Source organism: Oncorhynchus masou, chromosome 5 (assembly GCF_036934945.1).
Source record: "Oncorhynchus masou masou isolate Uvic2021 chromosome 5, UVic_Omas_1.1, whole genome shotgun sequence".
Taxonomy (NCBI): Eukaryota; Metazoa; Chordata; class Actinopteri; order Salmoniformes; family Salmonidae; genus Oncorhynchus; species Oncorhynchus masou.
Genome location: NC_088216.1, coordinates 44,316,523 through 44,338,987, shown reverse-complemented (window position 1 = coordinate 44,338,987; position 22,465 = coordinate 44,316,523). Strand labels below are relative to the sequence as shown.

The following is a 22,465-nucleotide window of genomic DNA, read 5'->3' as shown; positions in this document are numbered from 1 at the left end:
TTGCCCCCACAATGCAGTGACCATGACCAATGCAGTGATCATGACCTCCCGAAGGCCAGCCCGATTATTTCACTGGGGACACCTCTCCCTGATCAGACGTATTCACTTTTATATCCCCTCCATTATGGACATTTAATTATCCTTGTGTCCCCGTCGCACGCCGAACAGATTGCAGCCGCCGAGGATAAACTTCTCTCTAGGTCAGTGTATGTTTGTGTATGTATCAGGGAGGCTAAATGTGCCAAGCCAGCACTGAAGGCAATAAAGCTTACCCCCTAAAAAAGAAACCACCTCCTTTCTCACGTCAATCAATAGGCCAGTGAAAAATCATGGCAATAACATGGAAGTTGAAATATTTTTATAGGAAATGCGTTTGTAATTAGCATTACTCATCTGTCCGTGTAATGCAAAATTCATCGGACTAAGGGATTTTTTCCCCAACTTTTGCAAATTAGTGTTACATCACAGAAACAGTTTATTTTCTTTCAGTCTGGATCAGGCTACCAAATAGAGCCCTGTTTATCTTCTTATGAAATATTTGAAAGAGGGGAAAACCATGTCTCGATGTGACACAGTAATAACCCATAAGGCCTTAGGAAGGCGGATGTCAACAGGAAGTAGTTGGGCTTTGAGGTCACCATTGTATGGGTACTGTGTGTTTTATGACAGGTATATTAGACTGTTTGGAAAATAGCTTTTAGTGCATCATTTCCTCATGAACATTAGATTCAAACTCCCAGTCTGGGGTCAATCAAGATTCCCAGGCAGTCTCCCTCTGGTAATCTGCCTGGCCAGATTTGAAATCCCTCATTAAACTGAATGATTGACAGTGCAGGGTCAGATTTCAAAGATGTTGGGTATATTTGTGGTTCCCTGTGGATTTTGGATTCTTTCTCTATTCCCTGCGACTTCTCAGCATTGGACTGTGTGTTTTTCAGTAATCCCAATTATTTCCCATTCTCATCCTTCTGAATTTCTTTGATTCTTTATTTGATTCTGAAATGTTTCTAAAACGTAATCCAATATTCCGTTTGGCCTGAATACATTTAGTTCATTTAAGAATTTGTAAAGCTCCCACTGAGAGGGAGTCGGGTCAGAGAAATGTAATTCCCAGCAAGCCATACACTCTTAGATAATAGGGTTCCGAAAGGGTTCTTCGGCTGTCCTATAATAGAACCCTTGTTTGTTCCAGGTAGATCCTTTTTTGGTTCCAGGTTAAACTCTTTTGGTCTAAAAGTGTAGTCCCAGTGGGATTCAAGCAAACACAGTGTGTGACAGCCATTTTAAACATAAAAATAAAATATAAATCCTATGGGGACAGCCAAAGAACACTTTTAGGTTCTAGATAGCACCATTTTTTCTAACGGTGTAGTCCCATTCTCAGAAGTAATTGCAAATATACTTTCTACACACTACCAAATACATTATATAGATGATATAATTATAGAACATACAGCATTACATGCTTGCAAAGCTTCAGCTTCTCAGTAGGCCTATGCAAGCACTAGGTCCAGCCACGCTCCGTTGCCTGTGTTTCTTTTTTACTGATGTTTTACTGCTCTGAGAGTAGGGACAGGCGACATTGATGCTCCCTGCTTGGTGACTTTTTAAGTAGTGTGACTCGCCACTGAGTTTCAATTCTCTTTGGTCCCCCTGGAGGTAATCTAAATGTAGAAATGGACTACAGAGTTAGTATAACTACTCTGGTGACTCTTACAAATGTGTGTGTGTGTGTGTGTGTGTGTGTGTGTGTGTGTGTGTGTGTGTGTGTGTGTGTGTGTGTGTGTGTGTGTGTGTGTGTGTGTGTGTGTGTGTGTGTGTGTGTGTGTGTGTGTGTGTGTGTGTGTGTGTGTGTGTGTGTGTGTGTGTGTGTGTGTGTCCGCCTGTGCTTGATGGGAATTGAACTGCACTGACCACAATGGAATGGAGAGCACGCCTCAGGAGAATGAGGCTTTTATTGCTTGTCACACTGTCACACCAACAGTTTCACACAGATGGCTAGATGCCTCTGTACACACACTTCAGGCTGACAGCTCAGGGAAGCCTATCTTTTTGTGAGGGGGAAGTTTGGGCTGGAAATGAAGGTGAAATGTTTGTAGGTGTGGAAAGTCTGGGCAGATTTGAAATGTGTTGTTGTTGACATCTGTAAACGAGAAGTCGATGATGTCATATTGCTGAGTATACCTTTTTAAAACATTTTGGTGTGTGTGTGTGTGTGTGTCTCTCCACAGGAGTCCCTGCAGACCTATGCCTTCCTGGTGTTCCTGGTGGTGTGTGTGCTGGGTGCTGTGTACCTCTACTTTATTCTGCCCGAGACCAAAAACAAGACCTTTATGGACATCAGCCAGAGCTTTGCCAAAATCAACAAGGTTCCGTTGGTTAACAAGGAAATTGAGAACGAACTTGCCATCAAGGCTGGTTCAAAGGAAGTAGAAGAAAATGGAAAAGTCATCATCAACGGTGAGATAGAGAGTTCGTTTTGAATCAAAGAAAAGCCACCAGGTGTCAGTTTACTGTTGTACATACTGTATTTTGATTCACTGAAGTGAAATGTAATTTTTAAGATAAAGTTTTTCTGCTAGGTGAGTGTACGTTTTTTTGTATGCAATAATTTTCAATACATTTTTAAAGCTCTCTTACCGAGAGAAAAAAACAACAGGCAATTGGCAAACAGTTATTGCAAATCTTTGGCTAATTTGATGCAAATCTGCAAATTAGTTTTGAGGCAAACTTTTGCAGTAAATTTACAGCGACTTGTAAACTTCTGTCTAACAATTCTGGGTAACTTGTGGCAAACATTCTACTGTTTGCTGCGGATATGCTGCAAACTCATTATGAATATGCAAATTAGATCAGGTTTTTGGTTACTTTGTGTATTAACTTTGAATTGTTGTATGTACATAAACCAAATCACACATAACGTCAAATGAACTAAACATACTAAATGTGCAAAATACACTAAACCACATGTATTCAATGTCTTAACAGATAAAAAATAAATCCAATACAATTTGAAATCCTCAGCATGCTACTGAAAATAGCAAAGATGGAATATTTCCCAAATAAATTGTTTGCTTAATCTCTCATTTACATGAGCGAGATGTGGCTACCGCTTTACATTCTAGCTCGGTAATAAGATGTATTTACTCTGCAATTAGCTAGTAATTACCATTAGTTAACATAAATAGTTGCCATGTTGTTTCCCCCAATCCTTTCATGATATCCCAACCAGACCATGGTTGTTATCTGGAAACAGAGAAAATCATTTCTATGTAATAACACCGAATCTGTGCTGGAAAATGCATCATTACCTGTTTCTCTTCAGTTAAACCATTACATCCCTTCCCTATAACGAACATAACATAACAGTGACATATGTCGTTGTAAGGTGACACTAAATTCCTGACATGACAAGCAAAGCCCAGTTCACATTCAGATTCATTATTGACAACAAAGATATGCACAAGATATGACGGATATCACAATTCAGTGACATGTTATACTCGTAAAGAATCAATGGGTGTATATTAATCATTTATAAGCCAAACCCTGCATGTAGCAACTGCAGATTGCCCCTTTGATCAAGCTACTTTCTCCTTTCTATGTGTAGGCTATTTACATTAAACCATAACCTATGAAAATGTGAGGATGACGTTGGGACCACCTCAAATTATTTCAGGATAAAATACGGTCAATTAGGCTACTAGCTATGTTAGCTAACCCTCTTCTTTAATTTAATTAATCGGTCAAGGAGTGAATGTCAAACACAGATTCAACCACAAAAACCAGGGAGGTTTTGCAATGCCTCGCAAAGAAGGGCACCTATTGATAGATGTTTTTTTATTTTTTATTAAAGCAGACATTGAATGTCCCTTTGGGCATGGTGAAGTTATGCATTACACTTTGGATGGTGTATCAATACACCCAGTCACTACAAAGATACAGGCATCCTTCCTAACTCAGTTCCCGGAAAGGAAGTATTGGGAGAGAACTAAGGATGGATGAACAACTTTGTAGTTACTCTACAATACTAACCTAAATGCAGTGTTGGTCAGTGTCGTTTATGATTAGGGAGTGCAATTTTATTTTTATGAGCATGGTCTTATTTATACTACAGCATATATGGGGCGACTGTCATTCATATTCCATTCACCCAGCTCAATGTAACATCGATAGGTTTAGCCTACTACATGATACACACATTTTCCCTATACCCATCATGAGGTTGCTAGAACCTAGCCTACAAATGAAAGTTTACAACGTAGGTGCACAGATCGAGAGAACAATTGGAGTAATCAAGGTGACAGACAGTGATACATTCAATACCGCCTTGTACACTCTTGCCTGTATCTAGCTGATCTAGGGTGTAATCAATAGTCCAAACAGTTGTAAACTACAGTTTCTACTGGACAAATTCAGGTATGTTTATCCCCGTATCATTTGCTTACATTTAAGAAATGTTTTTCAACAGACTCGGTGGAATGAATAAATCAAATCAAATCAAATTTTATTTGTCACATACACATGGTTAGCAGATGTTAATGCGAGTGTAGCGAAATGCACACCTGATGACCTGCAAACAGTTCACTTTCATAGCAGCCACACTAACAGCTTTATCACTTTGTCACTTTATCACTTTGCTTTGTAATTCCTTCTCGCGTCTACAGTGGGGCAAAAAAGTATTTAGTCAGCCACCAATTGTGCAAGTTCTCCCACTTAAAAAGATGAGAGAGGCCTGTAATTTTCATCATAGGTACACTTCACCTATGACAGACAAAATGAGAGAGAAAAAAATCGAGAAAATCACATTGTAGGATTTTTTATGAATTTATTTGCAAATTATGGTGGAAAATAAGTATTTGGTCACCTACAAACAAGCAAGATTTCTGGCTCTCACAGACCTGTAACTTCTTCTTTAAGAGGCTCCTCTGTCCTCCACTCGTTACCTGTAATAATTGGTTTCGGTATTGGAGTTGAAAAATCATAAGCGGTCGACCTCTACCTTAGACTGAGGCGACGATTCACCTTCCAACAGAACAACGACCCTAAGCACTCAGCCAAGACAATGCAGGAGTGGCTTTGGGACAAGTTTCTGAATGGAGTGGCCCAGCCAGTGCCCGGACTTGATCTCGATCGTACATCTATGGAGAGACTGAAAATAGCTGTGCAATGACGCTCCCCATCCAACCTGACAGAGCTTGAGAGGATCTCCCCAAATACAGGTGTGCCAAACTTGTAGCGACTCAAGGCTGTAATGGCTGCCAAGGGTTCTGAGTAAGTAAGTACTGCGTAAAGGGTCTGAATACTTATGTTAAATATGATATTTACGCAGTTTTTTCATTATGGGGTATTGTGTATAGATTGATGAGGAGACAAAATGTTTTAATACATTTTAGAATAAAGCTGTAACGTAACAAAATGTGGGGGGAAAAGTCAAGGGGTCTGAATACTTTCCGAAGGCACTGCATAACGAACACATGCATGTTGGAGAATATGCAAGCAATAGATATTTTAGAGTTATGGCAATCATCTTGTATTAATGATATGATTTAAAAAAGGTGTGAATGGTCTTACATTTGATTTGACTAAGGATTAAATTCTTCATTACTAGCAATATGAGAAGATGTTAATTCTGGAGCTTGTTGTGTTTTCACTTGGGAAAAGTGACTTGCGACACAGCAAAATAGTGGTGAACATGCTTGATACGACTGTGAAGTCCCAGAGGATATCAGAGCGCGAAATAGAGCAGTTGCAATCAGAACTGCGAAAAAGAGCATGATTTGACTAGGTCACCACATTCCACTTATTCTGCTCCAGCCATTACCACAAGCACGTCCTCCCCAATTAAGGTGCCACCAATCTCAATTAAGGTGCCACCATGCTATCCGTGGTAAAGAAGGTGCAACAGCGCCTCCTCCTGAGGCTGAAGAAATTTGGCTTGTCTCTCAAAAACAAGGGCCATCAGACTGCTAAACAGCCATCACTACCTCAAAGAGGTGTTGTGAACAGAATGCCCCATGGTTGCAGTGGGGTTATGGTATGGGCATGCAAAAGCTACGGACAACAAACACAATTGCATCTTCTCAATGGCAACTTGAATGCACAGAGATACTGTGATGAGATCCTGAGGCCCATTGTTGTGCCATTCATCCGCCGCCATTACCTCATGTTTCAGCATGATAATGCATGTCCCCATGTTGCAAGGATCTGTACACAATTCCTGTATGTTGAAAATGTCCCAGTTCTGCTTACTCACCAGACATGTCACCGATTGAGCATGTTTGGGATGCTCTGGATCTAAGTGCATGACAGCGTGTTCCAGTTCCCGCCCATATCCAGCAACTTCGCACAGCCATTGAAGAGGAGTGGGACAACACTCAACAGGCCACCATCAACAGCCTGACCAACTCTGTGCGACAGAGGTGTCGCACTGCATGAGACAAATGGCGGTCACACCAGATACTGATTGGTTTTCTGATCCACGCCCCTACCTTTTTTTAAGGCGTCTTTGACCATCAGATGAGAATCTGATTTCCCAGTCATGTGAAGTCCATAGATTAGGGCCCAATGAATTCATTTCAATTCTCTGATTCCCTTTATGTACTCTCACTCCTAAAATGTTGGCATTTATATTTTTGTAACAGATATGAAAATTAACTGAAACTAAATAGAATTTCTAATAAAAATCTAAAAACTAATAGAAATAAAAACAAATTAAAAAAATGCTAAACTATAATAACCTTGAAAGCCGCTCAAAATCTCCCCACCAGATGGCCACTATATAGGTTGGAAAACCTGATCTGAATGAAGAAATAACGGTGACCGGTGCGGAGGAACGGAGTACTGTGGGAACACAGTTTACAGGAGAGTAAGATGGCTCCACATGTCGACAGAATCATCGCCTGGGGACGCGCAGAGGACACTCTGAGACAATCTGTTAGTACACAGCGAGCCAGCACTACTCCACTGTGTATCCGGACGCTGAGGAAACAGCTTGAACTTGGGCCTAGCTCTCAATTCTGATCAGACTCAATGAATCAGCCCTCAGACACACACACATTTGTTGCATTGGCTTGCAAAGCAGGGGGTGAGCAGACACATAATTGGAAGGTCTGTTGGCTCTGTAGTAGCTCCATTTCAGCGGGTTTTGTGAGGAATCACTTTCATGATTCAACAGAGAAACGACAAATAAGGTGTCTGGTCCCTGGATATGTAATGCATTGACCCACAAACAAAAGCCATCAAATATTATGGTTATAATAACAATGTATAGGCAATGCTGTTTGTGAAATATTGTGGCCACTCTCATATTTGGCAAGAATGGGAGTGAGGTTTTAATTACTTTGTCATTATACAAAGTGAAAGCGAAGGAGCGTACAGGGTGCCAAATGATTCCGGGAACCGCCATGGAGGTGGAATTAAAATCCTTGTAAAATGCAACTGACAAGTTACCTTGTAGTTAATTATATCAAAAGTCTGGGGAAAGAAAATACATGTTCACTAATTTGATTACTAGACTTTCTGCCTGTGTTCAACTTATAAACGATGTGCCAGAAAAGCACTAAAGGATTAATAACTTGTTTCAGTGTAAACCGCTTTCTTTAACTGTTGAAGGGACAAACGCTGTTCAGCAGTAAACTCACCTACACTCCCCTGCATCTTTATTTGAACAGTGAATCTCAAATCTGACTATACACCATAATTTTGTATTTGAGATCAAATGTTTCATATGAGATAACAGTACAGAATGTCACCTTTTATTTGAAGTTTTTTTCATACATATCTGTTTTACTGTTTTGAAATAAAAACACTTAATGTGCAGTGGGTAGCATAAGTATTCACCGCACTTTATTGTTTTACAAAGTGGGATTAAAATGGATTCACTTGTCGAGCTACACAAAATACTCAAAGTGGGGAAAAATATAACATTCTTAAAAAGTTATGAAATATTAAACACTAATATACCTTGATTTGATAAGTATTCACCCTACTGAGTCAATACATGCTAGAAATACTTTTGCTGCGATTACAGCTGCAAAAGGTACAGCCCCATTCTCATCTACAGGGCTGCAGTGGAGCAGGTTGAGAGCTTCAAGTTCCTTGGTGTACACATCACCAACAAACTAACATGGTCCAAGCACACCAAGACAGTCGTGAAGAGGGCACGACAAAACCTATTCCTCCTCAGGAGACTGAAAAGATTTGGCATGGGTCCTCAGATCCTCTAAAATGTACTACAGCTGCACCATCGAGAGCATCCTGACTGGTTGCATCACTGCCTGGTATGGCAACTGCTCGGCCTCCGACCGCAAGGCACTACAGAGGGTAGTGCGAACGGTCCAATACATCTCTGGGAACAAGCTTACTGCCATCCAGAACCTCTATACCAGGCGGTGTCAGAGGAAGGCCCTAAAATTGTCAAAGACTCCAGCCACCCTAGTCATAGACTGTTCTCTCTACTACCACATGGAAAGTGGTACCGGAGCGCCAAATCTAGGTCCAAAAGGCTGCTTAACAGCTTCTACTATCATGACACAAGGTGAGACCCAGATGCAGACACAGGAGGCAGATGGTTGGAGTCTTACAATGTTTATTAATCCAAAAGGTTAGGCAAGAGAATGGTCGTGGACAGGCAAAAGGTCAAAACCAGATCAGAGTCCAGAAGGTACAGAGTTGCAGACAGGCTCATATTCAAGGCAGGCAGAAAGGTCAGGCAGGCGGGTACAGCATTCAGAAACATGCAAAGGTCAAAACCAGGAGGACTAGAAAAAGGAGAATACCAAAAAGCAGGAGAACGGGAAAAACGCTGGTTTACTTTGAAAAACATACAAGACGAACTGGCACTGGGGAAAATAAGCGACACCTAGAGGGGGTGAAGACAATCACAGGGACAGGTGAAACAGATCACAGCATGACATCTACCCCCAAGACGTAAGACTCCTGAACAGTTAATCAAATGGCTACCCAAACTATTTGCATTGTCACCCCCACTCCCATTTTTACGCTGCTGCTACTCTAATTATTAGCCATGCGTTGTCACTTTACCTCAACCAACATGTATATACAGTTGTAAGTTTACATACACTTAAGTTGGAGTCATTAAAACTTGTTTTTTAACCACTCCACAAATGTCTTCTTAACAAACTATAGTTTTGGCAAGTCGGTTAGAACATTTCTTTGTGCATGACAAGTCATTTTCTCAACAATTGTTTACAGACTGTAACGGCTTTCTTCTGTTGAAGGAGGAGCGGACCAAAATGTAGCGTGGTAGTTACTCATATTTATTAATGAAAGTAGACTAGACGTGAAATAACTGGCATGTACAAAAACAACAGATGAAACCGTGAAGAAACTATACAGCCTGTCTGGTGAAACTAAACACAGAGACAGGAACAATCACCCACGACACACTCAAAGAATATGGCTGCCTAAATATGGTTCCCAATCAGAGACAACGATAATCAGCTGACTCTGATTGAGAACCGCCTCAGGCAGCCATAGACTATACTATACGCCCCACAAAAACCCCAAGACAAAAACACACCACAATAACCCATGTCACACCCTGGCCTGACCAAATAAATGAAGATAAATATAATATATTTCGACCAGGGCGTGACACAGACAGATTATTTCACAATAATTCACTGTATCACAATTCCAGTGGGTCAGAAGTTTACATACGCTAAGTTGACTGTGCCTTTAAACAGCTTGGAAAATTTAAGAAAATTATGTCATGGCTTTAGATGCTTCTAACAGGCTAATTGACATCATTTGAGTCAATTGGAGCTTTACCTGTGGATGTATTTCAAGGCCTACCTTCAAACTCAGTGCCTCTTTGCTTTACATCTTGAGAAAATCAAAAGAAATCAGCCAAGACATCAGAAAAATAATTATAGATCTCCACAAGTCTGGTTCATCCTTGGGAGCAATTTCCAAACGCCTGACGGTACCATGTTAATCTGTACAAACAATAGTACGCAAGTATAAACACCATGGGACCACGCAGCCGCCATACCGGAAGAAGACGCGTTCTGGCTCCTAGAGATCAACATATGAAAAGTGCAAATCAATCCCAGAACAACAGCAAAGGACCTTGTGAAGATGCTGGAGGAAACGGGTACAGAAGTATCTATATCCACAGTAAACACGAGTCCTATATAAACATAACCTGAAAGGCCGCTCAGCGAGGAAGAAGCCACTGCTCCAAATCCGCCATAAAAAAGCCAGACTGCGGTTTGCAACTGCACATGGGGACAAAGATCATACTTTTTGGAGAAATGTCCTCTGGTCTGATGAAACAAAAATAGAACTGTTTGGCCATAATGACCATCGTTATGTTTGGAGCTAGAAGGAGGAGGTTTGCAAGCCAAAGAACACCATGCCAACTGTGAAGCACGGGTTGGCAGCAACATGTTGTGGGGGTGTTTTGCTGCAGGAGGGACTGATGCACTTCACAAAATAGATGGCAGGTAGGAATATTATGTGGATATATTGAAGCAACATCTCAAGACATCAGTCAGGAAGTTAAAGCTTGGTCGCAAATGGGTCTTCCAAATGGACAATGACCCCAAGCATACTTCCAAAGTTATGGCAAAATGGCTTAAGGACAACAAAGTCAAGGTATTGGAGTGGCCATCACAAAGCCCTGACCTCAAACCTATAGAAAATTTGTGGGCAGAACTGAAAAAGCGTGTGCCAGCAAGGAGGCCTACAAACCTGACTCAGTTACACCAGCTCTGTCAGGAGGAATGGGCTAAAATTCACCCAACTCATTGTGGGAAGCTTGTGGAAGGCTACCCAAAGCGTTTGACCCAAGTTCAACAACTTAAAGGCAATGCTACCAAATGCTAATTGAGTGCATGAAAACTTCTGACCCACTGGGAATGTGATGATTATTCTGACAATTCACATTCTTTAAAATAAATTGGTTATCCTAACTGACCTACGACAGGGGATTTTTACTAGGATTAAATGTAAGGAATTGTGAAAAACTGAGTATAAATGTATTTGGCTAAGGTGTATGTAAACTTCCGACTTCAACTGTATTACCTCAATTACCTTGACTTACCGGTGCCTCCGCACATTGACTTTGTTCTGGTACCCCCTGTATATAGCCTCGCTACTGTTATTTTTTTTGTTGCTCCTTAATTATTCTTATTTATCTTTTCATTCAGTTTATTTGAGTAAATACCTTCTTAAAACACGTTCTTCTTAAAACTGCATTGTTGGTTAACCTCTTGAAACTCTAGGGGCGCAATTTCATTTTTGGATGAAAAACGTTCCTGATTTAAACAAGATATTTTGTCACAAAAAGATGCTCAACTATGCATATAATTGATAGCTTTGGAAAGAAAACACTCTGGATTTTCCAGAACTGCAAAGATATTCTCTGTGGGTGCCCTAGAACGGGAGCTACAGGCAAAACCAAGATGAAACGGCAACCAGGAAACCAACAGGATTTTTGAGGCTACGTTTTCCATTGTCTCCTTATATGGCTGTGAATGCGAGAGGAATGAGCCTGCCCTTTCTGTCGTTTCCCCAAGGTGTCTGCAGCATTGTGACGTATTTGTAGGCATATCATTGGAAGATTGACCATAAGAGACTACATTTTCCAGGTGTCCGCCCGGTGTCCTCCGTCAAAATTGGTGCGTCTTTTTCAGCTGCTGGTATTTTTCCATGCGATTCTGAGGGGAAAGCAGGCTTCCACGAACTGCATATCAATGAAGAGATATGTGAAAAAACACCTTGAGGATTGATTCCAAACAACGTTTGCCATGTTTCGGTCGATATTATGGAGTTAATTCAGAAAAAGTTTGACGTTTTGGTGACTGAATTTTCGGTTCGTTTCGGTAGCCAAATGTGATGTACAAAACGGAGCGATTTCTCCTACACAAAGATTCTTTCAGGAAAAACTGAACATTTGCTATGTAACTGAGAGTCTCCTCATTGAAAACATCCGAAGCTCTTCAAAGGTAAATTATTTTATTTATTTGGTTATCTGGTTTTTGTAAAAATGTTGCGTGCTAAATGCTACTCAAAATGCTAAGCTAGCTTAGCATACTCTTACACAAATTAGTGATTTGCTATGGTTCAAAAGCATATTTTGAAAATCTGAGATGACAGTGTTGTTAAGAAAAGGCTAAGCTTGAGAGCAGGTGCATTATTTTCATTTTATTTGCGATTTTCAGAAATCGTTAACGTTGCCTTATGCTAATGAGCCTGAGGCTTTATTCACGATCCCGGATCCGGGGTGGGGAGTATCAAGAGGTTTTAAGGGTTTTCACTCCTGTTCAAGAGGGGCCTTGAGATGCAGTTGTCGCGCGACATCAGGCTGGATCGGGGGCCAAACAACATGAGCAAAGGTGAAAAGCGATGCAGCATCAATTCAGGTTTCTGCAGCATGAGGTCGAAACCAGGACGACCCCTGTCCCTGACCATGCCCTTGGTGGCTCTTCCGAGGCCAATGGCAGGGACACTGGCCTACGCGCTGCAGGCTCCCTCCACGGCAACCGTCTGGATCCCGATGACCTTCACCCATATCCTTCCCCCTCTGACCCTAATCCAGGTCCATTTCGGGTCCAAGAGCCCAAGTTGGAGGAGTTTAATGGCCATGATGACATTGAACATTATCCAACCACTTTTAGAATTGTGTTAATATGTCGGTGGCCAAAAGCCGCTGGGAAATCAGATAGATCCAATTGCTTACTGGTATGGCTAGGAGTGATTATGTTCACATGGATTTTACTGAGTCACTAGTCTAAGCAAAGATTTAGAAGGCAATCCTAGCAAAGTACAGTATCAACCCAGAGACTTACAGATATTGTTTCCACTCCTTGGAGATAGAGCCAGAGGAGATGCCCTTGGAGCTCTATGTCCGTTTGAAGGGCCTTTATAGGAAGTGGGTGCAGGCCACTAACAAGTAGGAGAGACTATCATCCTCTAACAATTCCTCCGCAAGCTTGTGCCGCACCTGCAAGTGTGAGTCAGGGAACATGACCTGGCAACCACTGCTGAAGCTGCAGCCCATGCCGACACCTTTGTGTTTGCCCAACACCGAGCCCAACCCTGGGGTTATGCCAAGTGGCAAGCAGCCAAATAACCCAGGAGACAACAAACACCGTCCTTCCAGCCTATCACTCCTAAAGGACCATCAATTTAGTCATGGCTCTGCCTCTGGACCCCAGGCAGAGTTCCCATTTGTTACCAGTATGGTCAGGAAGGTCATACTAAGCCCATGTGGAACAATGCTATAGCCCAGATGTGTGTTGTGCCAATGCCCAAGTGCATTGACCAGGGTGAGAAATCCCCTTTTGCAAGACATGGTGATGAAAAATATTACCCCACAGCTGAGGTTTACTTCAAAGTGCAGGGGCAGTCTTATCTCCTCAACGTAGGCCTAGCTGACTCCTTGCCTTTCCCGGTGGTGCTGACAAAGAAATACTGTCATAATTACAACACATCATCATTATAGTTGACTTCAGCCCCAAGGCAATACTTGTCATATTTTAACTTGACATCAAGCTCGACTGATTTGGCCGGAAGGCTATTCTATTGGCAGCTGCATTAAGAATTCAGCCAACCCCTGAAGCTGCACTCCCTACCAGTCCAGTCAACATATTTGTGGTGAGTGGGTTGGAGTATATTTAAGACCCTAGAGAGCTGGTGAGACAGAATAGTGTGTGTGGGTGGGGGGTGGGGGGGGTTCAGTGCAGGAATCTCATGACAACAGTGCTGCCCTTTGTGCTTTGCGAACATCCTGCCATGCTGTAAAAACTGACTAAAGTTTCCAGATTCCATGAAATGTAAAATATTCTCATGACTGATATGGGGGGGTTGCCTTTTTTGCATGTTTTTTTGGCATTAATACATGTTACATATCAGTTTGCAAACAATCTAAAAAATATATTAAAAGTGTTTGTGTTAATAAACCCTCCATACAGACATGGTCTCTTTTTTGCTTTCTTGAGTAAGGCAGCTCCAAAATGTAGGTGTTTCAGCCTTGCTCAGTGCTTTCTGTGGTGGTGACAACAGAAATCCCATAATTACAATTCCTCAAAAGAAACAAGTATTTTACACCATTTTAAAGATAAAATTGTTGTAAATCCAGCCACAGTGTCCGATTTCAAAAAGGCTTTACGACGAAAGCACATCAAACGATTATGTTAGGTCAGCACCTAGTCACAGAAAAACACAACTATTTTTTCCAGCCAAAGAGAGGAGTCACAAAAAGCAGAAATAGAGATCAAATTAAACACTAACCTTTGATGATCTTCATCAGTTGACACTCATAGGACTTCATGTTACACAATACATGTATGTTTTGTTCGATAAAGTTCATATTTATATCCAAAAATCTCAGTTTACATTGGCGCGTTATGTTCAGTAGTTCCAAAACATCCTGTGATTTTGCAGAGAGCCACATCAATTTACAGAAATACTCATAATAAACATTGCTAAAAGATTTTTTTTAAAGAACCTCAGATTTCCCACTTCCTGGTTGTATTTTTTCTCAGGTTTTTGCCTGCCATATGAGTTCTGTTATACTCACAGACATCATTCAAACAGTTTTAGAAACTTCAGAGTGTTTTCTATCCAAATATACTAATTATATGCATAGTCTAGCTTTTAGGCCTGAGTAGCAGGCAGTTTACTCTGAGCGCCTTTTTATCCAAGCTTCTCAATACTGCCCCCCAGTCCCAAAGAAGTTAAGAATCCGCCCCTTTTCGCCCCTTAACATACCCAAATCTAACTGTGTGGACCTGAAGCAAGGATATGCATATTCTTGGTATGATTTGAAAGGAAACAGTTTGTGGAAATGTTAAGTTAATGTAGGACAATTTAGCACATTAGATCTGGTAAAAGATAATACAAAGAAAAAACATGCGTTTTTTGTACCATCATCTTTGAAATGCAAAAGAAAGGCCGCAATGTATTATTCCAGCCCAAGCACAATTTAGATTTTGGCCACTAGATGGCAGCAGTGTATGTGCACAGTTTTAGACTGATCCAATGAACCATTGCATTTCTGTTCAAACTGTTGCATCAAGACTGCCCAAATGTGCCTAATTGGTTTATTAATACATTTTTAAGTTCATAACTGTGCACTCTCCTCAAACAATAGCATGGTATTCTTTCACTGTAATAGCTACTGTAAATTAGACAGTGCAGTTAAATTACCACAAATGTAAGCTTTCTGTCAGTATCAGATATGTCTATGTCCTGGGAAATGTTCTCGTTACTTACAACGTAGGCTAATGCTAATCACATTAGCCTACGTTAGCTCAACCATCCCGCGGGGGACCCACCGATCCTGTAGAAGCAAGCAGTCATCATCATGAACCAAGTCGACAATCTACTGGCAAATCTTTTTAATGCTTGTCATATTAAGAGAAACAATGAAGCGAAAGTATAGATAAAATGTATTGGTGCTCAACGGCCATTGGACATAAACATTGCACATCAAGTTGGAAATCGCAAATTCAACAATGAGTGGTTTGGAAGGAATCAGTGGCTAACTGCAAGCATTGCAAAGCAATCACTAGCCTGCTTTTCAGTTGAATGGATGTGTGGTCCCATATCTGGGTTTAAGGGTCTCTTTTCCAAGTTTAAAATGATAAACAAACAACATTGGCCATGTTGTCAATACAGCATTATTTCTGCCGTGCTCAAAACAACTATTAACTCAGAAATCTGACTTCAGTTATGTTCAAGACAACTGGGAATACATTTTGAAGGGTCATCCAACTCTGAATTATGATCGGGACCTCTTTTTTTTCATGTTCCCACTTGTCTTGAAAGCACCATAAATCCAGAGAATGCCAGACTTTGATGTCAAAATTTGCCCATAAAGGATTTTTTAAACCTTTATTTAGCTAGGCAAGTCCAAATTCTTATTTTCAATGACAGCCTAGGAACAGTGGGTTAACTGCCTGTCCAGGGGCAGAACAACAGATTTGTACCTTGTCAGCTTGGGGATTTGAACTTGCAACCCTTTTTGTTACTAGTCCAATGCTCTAACCACTAGGCTACCCTGCCACCCCAAATTGGCCACCTTCCTGTTCAAGTGAGCACAGTACAACAAGGTGAGTCCTAAAATGTATTGTATGCTGCTGCATAAATGATCAGGGTTGGGGAGTAACAGATTACATGTTTGTAGAAAATGTTGAAAATACTAAAAAATAAAGAAAAGCCATTGAATGAGGAGGTGTGTCCAAACTTTTGACTAGTACTGTACTGTATGTGTGTATATATATATACAATGCCTTGCGAAAGTATTCGGCCCCCTTGAACTTTGCGACCTTTTGCCACATTTCAGGCTTCAAACATAAAGATATAAAACTGTATTTTTTTGTGAAGAATCAACAACAAGTGGGACACAATCATGAAGTGGAACGACATTTATTGGATATTTCAAACTTTTTTAACAAATCAAAAACTGAAAATTGGGCGTGCAAAATTATTCAGCCCCTTTACTTTCAGTGCAGCAAACTCTTTCCAGAAGTTCAGTGAGGATCTCTGAATGATCCAATGTTGACCTAAATGACTAATGATGATAAATGCAATCCACCTGTGTGTAATCAAGTCTCCGTATAAATGCACCTGCACTGTGATAGTCTCAAAGGTCCGTTAAAAGCGCAGAGCATCATGAAGAACAAGGAACACACCAGGCAGGTCCGAGATACTGTTGTGAAGAAGTTTAAAGCCGGATTTGGATACAAAAAGATTTCCCAAGCTTTAAACATCCCAAGGAGCACTGTGCAAGCGATAATATTGAAATGGAAGGAGTATCAGACCACTGCAAATCTACCAAGACCTGGCCGTCCCTCTAAACTTTCAGCTCATACAAGGAGAAGACTGATCAGAGATGCAGCCAAGAGGCCCATGATCACTCTGGATGAACTGCAGAGATCTACAGCTGAGGTGGGAGACTCTGTCCATAGGACAACAATCAGTCGTATATTGCACAAATCTGGCCTTTATGGAAGAGTGGCAAGAAGAAAGCCATTTCTTAAAGATATCCATAAAAAGTGTTGTTTAAAGTTTGCCACAAGCCACCTGGGAGACACACCAAACATGTGGAAGAAGGTGCTCTGGTCAGATGAAACCAAAATGTAACTTTTTGGCAACAATGCAAAACGTTATGTTTGGCGTAAAAGCAACACAGCTCATCACCTTGAACACACCATCCCCACTGTCAAACATGGTGGTGGCAGCATCATGGTTTGGGCCTGCTTTTCTTCAGCGGGGACAGGGAAGATGGTTAAAATTGATGGGAAGATGGAGGGAGCCGAATACAGGACCATTCTGGAAGAAAACCTGATGGAGTCTGCAAAAGACCTGAGACTGGGATGGAGATTTGTCTTCCAACAAGACAATGATCCAAAACATAAAGCAAAATCTACAATGGAATGGTTCAAAAATAAAGTCCAGTCCTGAATCCAATCGAGAATCTGTGGAAAGAACTGAAAACTGCTGTTCACAAATGCTCTCCATCCAACCTCACTGGAAAAAATTTCAGTCTCTTGATGTGCAAAACTGATAGAGACATACCCCAAGCGACTTACAGCTGTAATCGCAGCAAAAGGTGGCGCTACAAAGTATTAACTTAAGGGGGCTGAATAATTTTGCACGGCCAATTTTTCAGTTTTTGATTTGTTAAAAAAGTTTGAAATATCCAATAAATGTCGTTCCACTTCATGATTGTGTCCCACTTGTTGTTGATTCTTCACAAAAAAATACAGTTTTATATCTTTATGTTTGAAGCCTGAAATGTGGCAAAAGGTCGCAAAGTTCAAGGGGGCCGAATACTTTCGCAAGGCACTGTATTTCTCATGCTATTGTTTTTCTTAAATGTTTTTATTTTTCTCTCTGTATTGTTTGGGAAGGGCCCACAAGTAAGCATTTTACTGTCAGTCTACACCTGTCGTTTACGATGCATGTGACAAATAAAAATGTATTTGGCGTGACAGCCAGTTTAATGAGATAACCTGGTCGATTTCAACTTGCACATAGCTAAACCTAACCGAAACTCTAACCTTAACTGCTGTGGGGTGGGCTTGTGCTGTGATGGGGTGATATTTACATCCGGCATCATTTCTTTTGCTCTTCCTCCCTGCACTTCAGGCAAAGGTCAGACATCATTCTCCTCTCTGACTACTGATACGTTCTTCACTTTGGTCATTGCCAAAATCACTGTACCAGGAAATGAACAGCTTGATGGTTTATAGTTGGTCCAGCTTTGTGTAAAATTGTCTTACATTTTTACAACCAGGGCTTGACAGAGGCAAGGACAAAGTCATGACAGCAGGACATTCACTGACTTTAACCGCTAACGTGACACATTAAACACAATCATGTGGAAAAAAAGCTCACTCCATTGTTCCTCAAGGACCTGGATATCTTCAAAGATATGGGGTAAAACTGGCTGTATGTTTCCTGAAGATAAAACTACATGAGGAAAATAGAGAGCGGCAGTGTGATACTAAAGAGGATGTGGAAACCTGTAGGGGGTAGGAACCATGTTGGGATGAACCATAGGAAGAATCTTCAGAATAACAGTATAGATCTTTGATAATACGAGAGTGGACGAATGGACCAAAGACAACTTGGGAATGAAACAGAAATTGATTAAGTAGAAGTCCTCTTACTAAGACCTTTACAGTATGAAATGTAACCATTCGGTCTCTGTTGCACATTGTGCCCTTTGTTATGCTGATTGCGTCGTTTTAAGGATGTTTTCCCCCTTACAGTTCATGCTCCAATAGAGTAAGTACATTTATGAATTAGTGAAACTCCTTCCACACACATTTTTGCCAGGATAGTCCACTCAGTAACACTTGCAAATGGTTTCTAGGACGTCCTGGGATAAGTAAGGCATTGCAATAAAGACATTGTGCAGGAGCGAAACAATTTACCCCATGAGTATTGAGGAGTTGGAATCAATATAGATATTTAAGCGGTTATCTTTCAATTATTAGTTTTGACATCTCATAGGGGGATTCACCAGAATCTCCTAATTAGCTCGAAGAAGCAATCATACACGTCTGTCAGCAGTGGTGGAAAAAATTACAAAATAGAAATAGAAAATAATTCAAGTAAAAGTGAAAGTCACCAAGTAAAATACTACTTGAGTAAAAGTGTCACACCCTGGCCATGGAGAAGCTTTTTATTCTCTATTTTGGTTAGGGCAGGGTGGGCGTTCTATGTTGTTTTTTCTATGTTTTTGTATTTCTTTGTTTTTGGCCGGGTATGGTTCTCAATCAGGGACAGCTGTCTGTCGTTGTCTCTGATTGAGAACCATACTGAGGCAGCCTGTTTTCCCTCTATGGGTTGTGGGTAGTTGTTTTCTGTTTTGTGTGCATTGCACCTTGCAGAACTGTTTGGTTGTCATTGTGTTGTTTTATTTGTTCAAGTATTTTTATTTATTAAAAGTATTATGAATACTTACCATGCTGCACCTTGGTCCTCTTCTCCTTCTCCAGACGACAATCGTTACAAAAAGTCAGAGTATTGGGTTTTAAATATAATTAAGTAACATAAGTCAAGTATATTTTAGCAATTACATTATGTATCAAGTATAAATCATTTAAAATTCCTTATATTAAGCAAACCAGACAGCACCTTTTTCTTGTTTTTTTATTTATTTATGGATAAAGAAGGACACACGCCACACTCCCTTCCTTCATACTAATGAGCTACTCGCCTGCCCTCTGATCATTCTCACCTCTTTTCCTCACAGAAGAGTTCTATATAGCTCTCTTCAGCATGACTTGATCTGTTTTTTTGTTTAACTGTTCACAGGTGTGCCATGAAGATTGCACGGCAGAGCGCTGGGTAATCAGCTCTCGTTTGACTGTAGCTTCGCGATAGAACTAGCTTCACTGATTTTCCTTCCCTTTGTTTCCTTTGGTAGATAGTGTCACACCGCTAGCTACTGAGACTTGACGAGCTTAACTGCAAGGCTAGCTTTCCTACCGACTAGCTTTTCTACCTGGAAGGGAAGTTCGTCAGCTTTCCTTCATTGTTTGCTTAAAAGATAGCAGAAAAAAGACCGTTTTTAATTAATTAAACAACACCATTCTTGAATATTTAAACGGAAGGAAGAGGTCATACTTAGTGTCACTGACAACTTTGTGGAATTTCTTGGAGGCCATTTTGAAAAGTGCCAATTGGATAATGCTAATAAATTAAACTCCCATTTTTCAAGAAAAAGAGCAAACCGATCATGGGGCCATATGGTGACCATTTAATAATCCTTCAATGTGATTTTCTGGATTTTTTTTCCTAATTTTGTCTGTCATAGTTGAAGTGTACCTATGATGAAAATTACAGGCCTCTCATCTTTTTAAGTGGGAGAACTTGCACAATTGGTGGCTGACAAAATACTTTTTTGCCCCACTGTATGTCAGTGTGCATGCGCCTGGCCCGCCACAGGAGTCACTACAGCTCGATGGGACAAGGACATCCCGGCCGGCCAAACCCTCCCCTAACTCAGACAGTGCTGAGTCAATTGTACGTCGCCTCATGGTTACCTCCCTGACCCGGCAGGCATGCGTCTCGAACCAGCATTTGTAGCTACTCAGTTTGAGATTCGTGCCGGCCCAAGACGCACAATTTGCCCAGTGTCATCCGAGTTAGGGGAGGGTTTGGCCGCCCGGGATGTCCTTGTCCCATCGCGCTGTAGCGGCTTCTGTGACGGGCCAGGCGCATGCGCGCTGACATAGTTACCAGGTGTACTGTATGGTGTTTCCTCCGACACAAAATGTTTTTTTGTGGATGTGTATAATTTGTATGTATAAAATGTATAATAGTAATATTTAAAATTACTAAATCAGGTAATTTTGTATACATTTATTTAAATTTCCATCGGTCCACTTCTGGGGGAATTCTGGTAAGATGCCGAATGAAAGTCGGCTGAATTCTGGTAGACTGAAACGGCCCGATGTACATGGACCGATTCCGGGCAGTCATTCATTTTGATTCCAGGCCGAGTCCGATGCAGTGTCTTAGACTGTTGCACCACTCAAAGTTTTCAATTCTTACCAATTGCCTTGCACAAAGTATCAAAATGCTAAATTACGACACAGGACAAGAAAGTATTTTTTGATCACAGAAACAATGAGAAAATATGGAAAAATATATAATGAAATGTTAATTATATAAAGCAGCCCATTTAATCGTCTGCCAGAGAGTAGCCCCAAACGGCCCGAGACCCCAAGTAATACATTTAGGCCAGATAACTCTCACCGGAATCGACCCGAGCCCCAAGTCATATATACATTTGGGCCAGGTAACTATCACCGGAATCGGCTCAATCCCTGCATCCTAGCCATAAGTAATACTGCCGAAGGAGGTCCTGACTCGACCCGAGTCTGACTCTCAGCCGAGTGCCCCGACTCTCAGCTGGAATCGGCCCAGATCCACTGTGCTAGCGGGGACAATTCCACTTCAACATTATAGGGTATTACGTGTAGGCCAGTGACAAAACATCTCATTTAAATTCAGGCTGCAACACAACAAAATGTGGAAAAATTTGAGGGGTGTTAATACGTTCTGAAGGAAGTGTAGGTTATGTCTATAAATAAAAGCCAAAATACAGATGCACAAATGAGAAGGTTCAGGACAGCAACAGAGTTTCAGTGTGTCAGCATTAAACAGCACTGAAAGGAATATAGTATAGGATGTGATGATAAGATTAACTAATGTCCCCGAGGGGGAAATGTATTAGACCTACAGTTAGGAAAGTATTCAGACCCCTTGACTTTTTCCACATTTTGTTATGTAACAGCCTTTTCTAAAATGTATTAAATACATTTTTTTCTCTCATAAATCTACACACAATACTGCATAATGACAAAGCGAAATCAGGTTTTTAGAAATGTTGGTAAATGTATTAAAAACAAAAAACAGAAATACCTTATTTACATAAGTATTCAGACCTGTTGCTACGAGACTCGAAATTGAGCTCAGTTGCATCCTGAGATGTTTCTACAACTTGATTTGGAAAGGGACACACCTGTCTATATAAGGTCCCACAGTTGACAGTGCATGTCAGAGCAAAAACCAAGCCATGAGGTCGAAGGAATTGTCCATAGAGCTCCAAGACAGGATTGTGTTGAGGCACAGATCTGGGAAAGGCTACCAAAAATGTTTGCAGCATTGAAGGTCCCCAAGAACACAGCGGCCTCCATCATTCTTAAATGGAAGAAGTTTGGAACCACCAAGACCCTTCCTATAGCTGGCCACACTGAGCAATCGGGGGAGAATGGCCTTGGTCAGGGAGGTAACCAAGAACCCGATGGTCACTCTGAAAGAGATCCAGAGTTGTGGAGATGAGATAAACTTCCAGAAGGACAACCGTCTCTGCAGCACTCCACCAATCAGGCCTTTATGGTAGTGATCAGACGGAAGCCACTCCTCAGTAAAGGGCACATGACAGCCTACTTGGAGTTTGCCAAAATGC

At 41.1% G+C, this 22,465-nt stretch overlaps 1 protein-coding gene across 3 annotated transcripts in view; it reads left to right on the top strand.

The window, feature by feature from the left end:
* The window catches only part of slc2a9l2 (solute carrier family 2 member 9, like 2), a 227,922-nt gene extending 224,905 nt beyond the window's left edge, over positions 1 to 3,017 (top strand). For all 3 annotated transcript variants that reach the window (XM_064965635.1, XM_064965636.1, XM_064965634.1), the window contains one exon: positions 2,232 to 3,017. In XM_064965635.1, coding sequence (XP_064821707.1) covers positions 2,232 to 2,483 — 252 coding nt within the window. In that variant the 3' untranslated portion in view covers positions 2,484 to 3,017. The remainder of the gene's footprint in view (positions 1 to 2,231) is intronic.
* The last annotated feature ends 19,448 nt before the right edge of the window (positions 3,018 to 22,465 follow it).